Source organism: Brachyistius frenatus, unplaced genomic scaffold, assembly GCF_029030835.1.
Source record: "Brachyistius frenatus isolate BFR_SWC_R1_liver_20210118 unplaced genomic scaffold, ASM2903083v1 Contig_24, whole genome shotgun sequence".
Lineage (NCBI taxonomy): Eukaryota > Metazoa > Chordata > Actinopteri > Embiotocidae > Brachyistius > Brachyistius frenatus.
This window is the reverse complement of record NW_027210623.1, coordinates 4973282-4984409: the sequence shown is the minus strand read 5'-3', so window position 1 is coordinate 4984409 and position 11128 is coordinate 4973282. Positions and strand designations below refer to the sequence as shown.

The 11128-nt window shown below is 39.8% G+C and overlaps 1 protein-coding gene across 1 annotated transcript; it reads left to right on the top strand.

Moving 5' to 3' along the window:
* The first annotated feature begins 2714 nt into the window (after positions 1–2714).
* LOC138620544 (immunoglobulin-like domain-containing receptor 1) lies at positions 2715–10081 on the top strand. Its single transcript, XM_069697833.1, is given in 10 exon segments — positions 2715–2933; positions 3662–3832; positions 4839–4988; positions 5720–5839; positions 6063–6209; positions 6726–6845; positions 6970–7151; positions 7953–8481; positions 8484–8575; positions 8747–10081. Coding segments are annotated over 10 exon segments (1596 nt in total). The 5' UTR covers positions 2715–2887; the 3' UTR covers positions 8786–10081.
* The last annotated feature ends 1047 nt before the right edge of the window (positions 10082–11128 follow it).

Below are 11128 nucleotides of genomic sequence, written 5' to 3'. Positions count from 1 at the left end.
GCTCTTCTTACTGGTTTCATGTGGATGGGGCTCACCTGGAATAAAGCCAAATATGTCTGCGCACCAATCAAAATTTTGAAATCTGATGACATTCAGTGGATTGTTTGGTTACTGTATCAAATCTGCACACACATTTCTCTTGGTGACGGTCAAACGGTTCATGAATTACACCTGATGATGCTACTTATCATCTTGCAGAGAAATGCTAAAGATTTGAAAACAACTTTCCAGAGTAGAAGAACTATGTTTGTTCAATTTTAGTATTTTGTACAGCCACAGTGTAGACATTTTTTTTTCTCTTTGTATGTGGGTGTCCACTCTGTTGATGGTAAATGTAGTCGGTTGAATTTCTCAGTTTGATTAGAAAAGCAAGTTGTGTTTTTGATTGTCCACTTGTCCACTGTATAGCACACCACCAATCCCAGTGGATTTTTTTTTTTTTCCTTACAGCACATCTTGTAGTGGACAAGTGAACGCAGCAGATAAAGTTGCCGTCAGGGCATCCCAGGATGCATTGCGCGCAGGTTTCGGATGCCTAACCGCCAAATCCTTCGGCTTACCAAAGTTCCCTCTCATAAACCACCCTACTCAACAAAAAAAAACCTAAAAAACGGTAAGCACCCAAACAATATTGTTAACACAGAGCAGAACCTAGGAAAGACAGTGGTTATTAATTAAAAATATACTAAGTATTGGTCATAAACTGTAATGTTACAGAAACACAAAGAACACGTGGTGTTGAGGGAACAGTTTGTCCATCTTTCGCCATATATCATATATCACCACCCTTGCGCTGAAATGTATACCATGCACTCATATTTTGGGATGACATTTTTGCAGGTTGAAATGTCGGCAGAGAAAGTGCAAAGAAATAGGCCAAGGTTTTGTTTTGCTGCGGCATCAAAAGCGCCCCCTGGCGACCCAGACAGTTCAGGCCTCCCGCGCTCTCCTGCCTTCAACTACGTCACTGCCTACGTCAGATAACAGTGGGGGTGAGGAAGAACAGCAAACTTTGCAGCTGCTTCCCAGAGATAGATAATTTATTGTTTAATGAACTAGTGCCTATACCATCAACACTGATTGGACATTTACATTCGAAGTAGGGAAATAGATGTTGACAAGTTTTTAGTGCAAGTGAACACAAATTTACAATGTAAATTCTATAGTGTAGGCTGTAGAAAAATAAAAAGCGTTATAATGGTGCAATCATGTCTGAGTGAACATGTGTTTGTGCTTCAAGCTTCAGCAGTTCACCGCAGAACACGTTGGAAACACAGTGTGGATCTTGGCAGACGTTTCCAGGAAAAATACTTTGAGGGGTTGCAGGTGCAGAGTGGGTGTGCTCATTAAGAAAACAGTCTCTAAGGATTTGAAGGACTCTCCAGAACAACACACAAAAAAAGTGGTGTCATTCATATGCAGATAGTCCATAAGTCTCCGGAGGGAGGACGTGTTTAAAAAGTTCAGGAATGAGCAGCTATCAACTCCACCGTCCTCAAGAGTTAATCACATAATAGCATTGTCAGAATAAATAAAGCTGTTTAGGACGACACCTGGTGGTTTAAGTTCAGAGTTACATCTGTAGTGTCAAACGACAGCGTCATCAAAAAATGTCAGTTCTACGTCAATGCAGTGTTTTTCAGTTACATACAGACACTGAACCACCGGATACAGAAAGCTTTAGTGAGAAGAGTGACAAGCAGTTTGTGCACAAACTAAAATAAAAGATCCCTGCAGACACACGTTCAACCAAATGTGCACTAATATTTACACTTTAAAAAAAAAATTAAGGATGCACTTCCATTTATCGTTTCCACCTTGGTCTCACACTCGCTCTTGCTCTGACTGTAGGGAGCTTTGGAGAAAGTAATCAGCTAAATTCATGCAACGCAATGAGGCGGTGTTTGCAGTTATGATTACAGTTTGTACAAAGCCACTGTCAGTCACTAAAACCTGATAAAAGTTTGTATTTTTTGTGAATGTATTTCGCTGTCAGCTTCTACAATATTTATGTTTTATATAAACTCGAACTGTTCACACTTGTCTTGTGTGAGGTATAGTACGTCTAAGCACTCTGTATATAGAAGTTCAAGTTTCTTTGATTTTGGTTCCATTAATTAGCCTAATGCTGAAACTACAATATTTCCATGTAGGCTGAGTCGGTCTATTAAATGATGAGATGTTTATGTCGGTAGACTGAATGTTGTGAGTTGTTTATGTGGTTGAATTTGCATTTTTAAATACCACTGATAAAGTTGTACCTTTTTATAGCCTACTTGTTTGGTTGTACTTACATCATATAAAACTGTGAATACAGCGCCACCTACTGACACATGCTGTGTGACCAGCAGGCATTGTTCACCCCCTACAGGAATGTATTAAAATATAGCCTACAGCTGCTAACTTTAATGTTTCAAGTGTTACAACTTTGATTATATTTATTTATGGATCAACAAAAACACGGCACACCGAGAGACGACGTGAATGAGAATGTTCCTCCTGAAATGTGAATATAAAAAAGAAAAATAAATAATTCTCATGAGAAGAATGTTCTGTATGCTTTTATGATTCCAAATCATCCGTGTTTACTGACATTTGCTGCTGTATGAGGGGGATTTCTACCTGTCAACGTCACACGTCAGGATGATTTCACCTGTTTCGGGGTGTGGCCACCGATGAGCGCAGTCTCAGGCATGAACCGCAGAGATAAGATACGTTCCTGTCAAACGCACCGGTCGAAACAATGAAGAGGTGTGTTTAGATCAGATTTATAATATCGGCTAATTGTTGGGGCTCCTTTCCCCGTTTTTATTCTTTAGATATTTTGCCCCCGAGTTTTTCCTTTTTATTAGTAGCCAGAGGGTTGTTTCTGCGGAGTTTGGTCATCATGCGGAGAGTACCTGCCGTAGTACTCCTGCTGTCACTTCTTCAAGGTAATTTCCATTTCTTTACATACTGACCTCATGTTGTGTTAAAACAAGTCGGCTAAAAGTGTTTGTGAGTTGAAACCTTTTCAAAATTTCGAGTGAAACGAGCCGGAGCGGAAGTATCGGTCACATGACTGTTTGTTTATTTGAAGTAAGATGCATACATTATATTATAATATATTATATAATTATAGCCCCAAAATTTGCCTGTATATGTTAAAAATCCGTGAACGTGCCGCAGACAAACGTCTTTTAGAGTATTGCTTTTATATTATTAGCCTACGAATATTTGTCTTAATTGGTGACACAACTGGTTGTCACTTACAGGATTAAGATGTTCCAGTTATGCTTTTGAACTGTAACCAACCATTGTAAAGATTTCCAGCTTGGTTCAAATGGTCACTATTGGGATCGGGACACATTTGGATGAGGTTTCTTTCCACCTTTTGAATGTTTGGTTGGCAGTTTCACTGTAAAGCCACTTCCTGTCTCTTTGTCTGTGTCACCTGTTTTTCTGGTTGTACCACTTTTAAATGAACTCCTTGTTTGAAAGACACCGTCACACACTCCTACCACACTCTTCCTCCTGCAGTTTTGGCCACCAAAAAAAAACACTCAACTATTTTTCTTAATAGTCAGCATCTTTTACAGCATATTAGACAGCTTTCCTTCTCACACACTGGTACACAAATACACCCATTTTATGTAACCATCTGCTTGGTGTCTCTCCGCAGTGTCTGAGTGTATTCAGGTGAATGTCCCTCAGCAGGAACGCAGCACAACTCTGTTTGCGTCTGTGATCCTCTACTGTGACTACTCCACCTCTGCAAGTCTCCAAGATGTCCTCGTCACCTGGCGGTACAAGTCCTTCTGCAAGGACCCAGTGCTGGAGTACTACTCCACAGGTGAGCTGAGAGGAAGGTGTTGTTTGAAGTCTCAGAGGAAAATGTTTATCATAGCATCATGTTTATATGAATAGTCTGTTGTTCATTAAACGGCAAAACAAAGCCTTGTGTCTGAATTATTTCAGTTATTAGAAGTTAAGACGATGTATTATATTCGCAAGCTCCGGTTATTGTCTTGCCAATTATAAACATTTGGTTGATGATGATGATAAAGGAAGATTTTAAAATGTAATAAAGAAGATATCGGTGTAATTAAAAGACTGTCTGAGCTTAAAGTCTTAAATCAACACAGTGAGATTCAGAGGAAAAAGCTTCCTCCGTCCTGCATTCTGTCCTCTAATCCATGTACTCTGCATGTGAAAGTTTATCGTGTAGTTTACCTGTAATTGTAGCAAAGTTTGACATTTATATTCTTATCTTTTAATTATTACCCTGTACATTTCTTCTTTCTAATTACATTTTTTTTCCCACTGGTCTTTGTAGCGTAGCCACAGTAAGTATGCCACGCTGCATTTTACTGCACATGCTTGGGACTTGCTGAAAAAGGTCTTGATGTTGGCGTGTTTACACAGACGATGAAGCCATTTGCACCAAAATTTTACGTTTGATTTATTGACATTATATTACTGTATATTTAACAAGACTAATAATATAGAACAATGCTGGCAGCTCTGTGAGGCACAGTGGTACTTTATCACACTAAACACAAACTGTGGCTAAGTCTAATGTCACTACTTCTGCAGGTATTTGATCATACAGCAAAGTATCTAACAAATTTAGAGTCAGAGTGCAGAGTCAGCATCCTTTTATCTCAGTCTGTGTTAGGACATTTCAGTCTGGACCAAAGTGGTGGACTGACCGACTTTGCCATCCCCAAAAATGGGGGACTAGATTGACTTAAAATCCAACATATCTGACTTTATCTGGCTAAAAACCTCAAGTTTGACAGTTACAGCTGAAGTTGTCATCTATTGCTTTAATGAAAACTTTGCCTCGGGTTTTACAGCGTACCAGTCGGCGCTACAGCTAGGACAGGACCCAGCGAATGACTGTCCAGATCGTCAGCGGACAGTCCGCACCGTAATCCAGAAGAGAGGAAGCAGCGAGCCGATACTGGGATCAGAATACCGCGAACGCAAGATCAGCGTCCAAAACAGTGAGTTCGTACTAAGCTGAGACCAAATGTGGTTTTATTTACAGACCTGAAACCTTTATCTACTTTATTATAGAATTATTTTCTTCACCCTTTATTACTTTGCCTATTCATACTTCAAAAAGAGCTGAAATAATTGGTTTATTAATTGATAAGTCGATGGACAGAAAATTAATTGGTAGCCATTTGGATAAAAAAAAAATATTTAAAATGCTAAATAAAATCTCTGTCTGTGGCCTCAACTACCAGTATTGTGTAGATTCATGAGACACCTTTTTTTTATTTAAGTAAATATGTTTATGCGTTTAGCCTTGCTGTCAGAGAAATTAGAATTGCTGACATTTTATGGACTAAACTATTATTTAATAATTGAGAAAATAATTCACAGATTGATGACTAATGAAAATAATTGTGCGATTAGCTTCTTAACAAGTTGATTCGTAGAGCACATTAAAAATGTGGGTGTGAAGAAGCCACTCGGCAACGTTTTACGTGGAAGACAAACAGGCTGCAGAACAAACCGCACCAGATTCAGAGCAGTCCCGTGTGCATTCATGGTTATAATGAGCAGCTCTATTGCAGCAATGAGGCAAGTGGATTGTCTAAAATCACTAACTTTACCATTCTTTAATGTGTGTGTGTGTGTGTGTGTGTGTGTGTGTGTGTGTGTGTGTGTGTGTGTGTGTGTGTGTGTGTGTGTGTGTGTGTGTGTGTGTGTGTGTGTGTGTGTTCAGAGGCAGACCTGGTGATCAACGAGGTGATGTGGGCGGACAACGGCGTGTATTTCTGTGCTGTTGATGCTCCTGGAGACACGAGCGGAGACTCCGACAAAGAAGTCAAACTCATTGTCTACCGTAAGAAACAGAAATAAATATGAACGGTTAAACATACAGTCACTCCCACTGCAACGTCTACTGATGTTGTTATTCAACCTAAACATTCGTGGCATTGCAGGTTTCTTCTAACAGAATCAGGAAGTGTTTGTTTTGCATCAGAACATACCTGTATAGGTAGTACCTGTACAGATGTTCACTTCTGAGAGCACAGCACACTCAAAGTGTCTCTCTCCTTCCTCAGATTGGTTAACAGTGTTGCTCATCGTCATCGGCGCCCTCCTTCTGATCTTGCTTTTCGGTATCTGCTGCTGCCAGTGCTGCCCTCAGAAATGCTGCTGCTACGTTCGCTGTCCCTGCTGCCCAAAGCAATGCTGCTGTCCTGAAAAAGGTAGAGAACGCAAACCGTGCTGGCCGGAGCTTTAAATGACGCTCTAACAACCAAACGGGCGGCAAAAAAAAAAGCATCACAAAAAAAAAAATAAATCCAAAAGGCAACTTTGGAGTGATAAAACTGATCATGTGAAGGATAGGTGTCCAGGGTTTCCCCTTCCATTATAACACCCGTGTTTTCTTACAACACCTCGGCCACTATGGCTTCACTTTAAGCTGTTTTTATTACTTTATGGCCGACAGTGTGTTTCTAAAAAAATATTGTATTGACAATTGTTCAAAATGACATTAAATTGCATAATTTTTAGAAACCAGAAACCAAGGGAAAACCTTGGTTGTCCATTTCACTAGCAGTGAATAGATCCCTTCTTCTGTGTTAAATTGCATTTTAAGGTTTAACTGATGCCATTATAAGGAGTCATGTATCCTTCAGTGCCGATAAAGAGCCTGTATGCTTAAAGAAGACCTTCCTGTTTTGATGAATATTAAAGAGTGTACTCTTTTCATCTTTCAGCGGTGATGCAGCATCGTATGATAAAGGAGGCTCAGAGATCCATGGCTCCCTGGATGGGAGGACAGCCGGTATATGCACCAATGAGCCAAGTCTCCCAGATGAACCCGCTGCTCTACTCAGGTACGCACACACGCCACTTCATGACCACACTGTGTTTTTTATTTTAGTATTCTGGTATTAATCCACGGATGTGTATACATTTTTCTCGCTTAACTTTATTCCACAAATGTTTTTATCTCGTCAGGGTCTGTTTCTGGGAAGAACGTTCCTCTCAAGGCAATGCCCCTCCCTCCTCCTCAGTCTTCAGTTTACAACATGCCCGCTCCCAGTAACTATGGAAACTATACTCCTGCCAATAACAATCAGATGCTCCATTACCTGGAGAGCCAGGTGAGGGGGATGGACATGACCAGTCCTCTGCTGCAGGTACGTTCTCAAATCTCAAATCTTCTGTCAACAGAAGAGCATCAGAGTATTTCGTCACGTTGTTGTTGTTTATAATAGTTTGTATGTAAACAGTCTCCTCTACCATTCCTGTTTACTTCTATTTGGAGGCCAATGATGTGTTTTCCCAGTGTTATTGCTTTCGATCTTTAATTGGACTGAAGTAAATTAAGGCCTGTATATTGTGATTTTTTTTTTTTTAATTTTTAAGAGAATTCAATGAATTCCAATTTATTTTTGTACACAAACTTGAGTAAAAAGCCAGCTTTCATAAAGGGATTGGGGACACAATATAGTTTAAATATGGAGATAACACTGTGATACTGCACATTTTCACACCCTGAATCTTTTTTCTTCTACACAGCTGACCAAACACAGCATGACATTCGTTAGTATCTGGTTTTAAAAAGTTGACCATCTGTCAAAACAACAAACTACTGACCACTTTACAATTCAATGCTCAACTGAGTTGCTGGCCTTTACAATACTGGAAATCACTGAAGAAGTATAAAGTATTTGCAGGAACATTGTTTTTTTTATGCCTTTCTAAAGTTGAAATTTTACATAGTAGTGGAGTTTGATTGACAGATCTGTCAGGGCCCTGGTTGTATTATTTCCTGTTGGTACAAAATGGTAAAGCTGCATTTATTGTGTTCGAACTGCTATGATAATATATAGAGTGTGGGAATGGGGCAAAGCACTTGTGTCTGTGAATTCCACTCAAATGTACCAGCAGTATTTGCTTCTCCATTTCTTCTTCTTCTGTTATCTTCTTCCCATCAGTCCCAACCACCTCCACCACCCCACGGCCATCATATTCAACCTCCTGTCCAGCACATGCCCATCACCGTCCCATTTTCCCCCGGCCCTCCCAGCATGATCTCTGCCCTTGACGACGGTCCAACAGAGCGTCGCGTCATTACACTTCCACCAATAAGAGAGCAGCCCCTGGGCCGTGTCCCACCCTCTGCACCCATGACGCGCCCCCCGAGCTCCAGCGAGAGCAGCCGCAGCGGCTTTGGCCGCCGTGATGAGCGAGGAGCAGCAGGGAGACGTTACCCGTCACCCACCAGATCTAGAGGTCTTCCCCGGAGCTACAGTGAGGAGTCACTGGACGGGCAGGGTCGCAGCGGGGTACGAGGAGGCATGAACCACTCTCGTTCCCGTTCCAGGGACGACTTGTTCGACGGCAGGTCCAGAGGAAACTACTCTCCCCCAGCATCACGACACTCGAGACGAGGCTCGTGGAGCTCGGATGATGAGGGCAGCAGCAGGAGAGGAGGAGGAAGAGGAAGAGGAGGAGGAGGGGGAGGAGAGGAGGTGGAGGCTGGACCGAGAAACCTCCCAGCTACTCCGAGTTCGAGCCTGGACAGAAACCAGGAGCACGGAGGAATGAACGCTACTCTGTAAGAAAATCGCTGCTTTAGTCGATTTAGACACGCACTCCTGCAGCTACACCTACGCACTTACATCACAACAAACACAGCATTTTCAAAAACACAGTAATTATGAATGAAAAGTCTTGAGTTACACTGATTGCCAGTGAAGTGAATCTAAAGTTAGTATGTCTCTCTCAGGACAAGAGTTCTCGCAGTGGCATCAGCATCGTCATCTGAACCCTCCAGCTGTGAAACATGCACACCTCACAGCCTTGTTTTCTGGCTACCGGTAAACGTTTAAAGGCTGACATTTTTATCTGTTAAAATGAAAAATGCCCCACCTCTTTTATTACCTTTCAACAGATGAAAAGCTCAGAGGAGGATTCATAAAATGTGAGATTTGAAGATTAAGAAATTTGTTATAATCCTCCTTTCAAAGTGTGCAGGTGGTCGAGGCAAATATTTGATATCAAGAAGAAAACTTTTCTTCTTTTTTTTAAGATATTGACTACTGAACAAAGTTTTGAATAATACTCCCATCTGCTGGTTTTTCAGTGTAATCAAAATATTCTGGGGAAATCTGGACAGAAAATTTGTTGTTACGTGATTCTTATGTGTAGCTTTAGGTTAGATGTTTGTCCTGTTGAAGCTCTATTTATTTGGTAGTAACAGTTTATTCTTACATGTGATGAAGTCATAAAACAATAAGTACAGAAGAAATGACTCCGGGCCTATAAATTAATTTTTACATTTGCCTAGAACTACTTAAACCCACATAAATATGAAAAGATCCATGTGAATGCTGAAGTTTTTTTTCCACATTATTTTTTTTGAAGAAACTGTTGTGGTTTGTTTTGAAGGAATAAATGCGCACCATTTGCCACTGTTGAGAAAATGATGGAATGGTTTGTAAACCTTTTGTACAGATGAATGACATAGTCATATGTAGAGCTCATCAGGAGCTGTAAACACTACGTGTAAATCAGTGAGTTAAATGGCCTTGATGTTGGAAATGAAGTAATGTCAAGCATGTTACAGGTGCAAAAAGTGATTTGTTTTCTTTTCAGACTTTTAGCACAATATGGAAATGTAATATTATTTTTTTCAGTGTAAAATTCCGGAAAATGTCCTGATTCCCTTTTCATGGTATATTTAAAAAAACAACAACAACAAAAACAACTAACTTAGATGTAAACATTAGGTTTTAAACTCTTCCACTGATGTTTTTAAGGATTTTTCCCTCTTTTGAATTTATATTGTACAGTCAGTTTATGTTTATTAACAGTATTGATAATAAACTTTTGACCTTTGGGTATAACAGAACTGTTTGGTTGGTTTATTCTTTTTAAACTTTAACTTAAATAAAAGTTTTAAAGTTGTCCAAACACTGTAGGCAGTTATCCTGTGTTGGGAGTCACATGACAGACTTTACAATAATTTACCTTAAAAAAATTTCCCCTCAGGGATTAATAAAGTAACTACCTAACCTAACCTAATATAGAGCGCACCAACACTTTACACGCACATTAAAGTTGAAGTATTTCATGTACGACACACTTTATTTCTTCATTTGAATCACCATTATGAGTGTATTCTTGTGGTGAAACTCAAGATATGGAAGTTTTTCATTTATTAATATTTCATTTTAACTTTTTCCTTTTACATTGACACATTTCTATGGTATATTTTTTATTGTAAGGTAAGAGATCTACAAGTCTTAGCATATTATTTAAGATTCATATATTGTCTTATTTATATCTCTTTTTTTTTAAATGTGGCGCGTCAAAACTAATTTCTTAATTCCGTTAAACAGAAAAAGGGGAATAAATTAGGTTTCACCAGCTGTAACCAATGCTAGTTCTTGCCCTTTTTTTTAATCAATTAAAAAACATTTACATCTTGATACTATTCTTATTTTAAAGTAAGGGGTCTACAAGTCTGGCCATGTCCTCAACTCAGGTTTGAAAGTGTGTTTATTTAGTTTTGACTGTGGGGCAGAACTGAATCATATCCTACTCCCCATTTAGTGCGCTAAAGCTATGGGGAGAAGGAGCAGTGACTGAGTTATTGGGTGCATCTGACTTTATGCGGCACTGAGCAGCACTGATTAAAGTGATGCATGCTGGACTTACAATATTGCATGATGGTTAGAAATTTTGTCCGACTTTAGCCGCCGCTCCAAAACGTCACAATGTCAAATGATATTAAAACCTCACGGAAGCGAGGCCGCTGCAGCTGCTCAACCTCCTCTGTGACGACACTACTTTATGCTGATAGGTTTGAAGTGTAATGTCATCAGTCTGAAATATTGAGGTTTACATTTATATGCTTAAAATACAAACCACAGAGCAGCTGCAGGTTTTCCATACAGTTATATGGACAAGTTGCTACTGAGACACAACTGGGCGGATTTTTATGTGTTGGCATGTTGCTTATTGATGATGAAATGTTTCATGATAGAACCCTAAACGTGACAGGCAGATAAGATGATCTATGTCCTTGTAAGTTTCTGTCATCAGGACCTCACTGTGCTCAGAGCCCTGACCTGATTTATGTTGTTATTTGCAGCTATGTATTAAT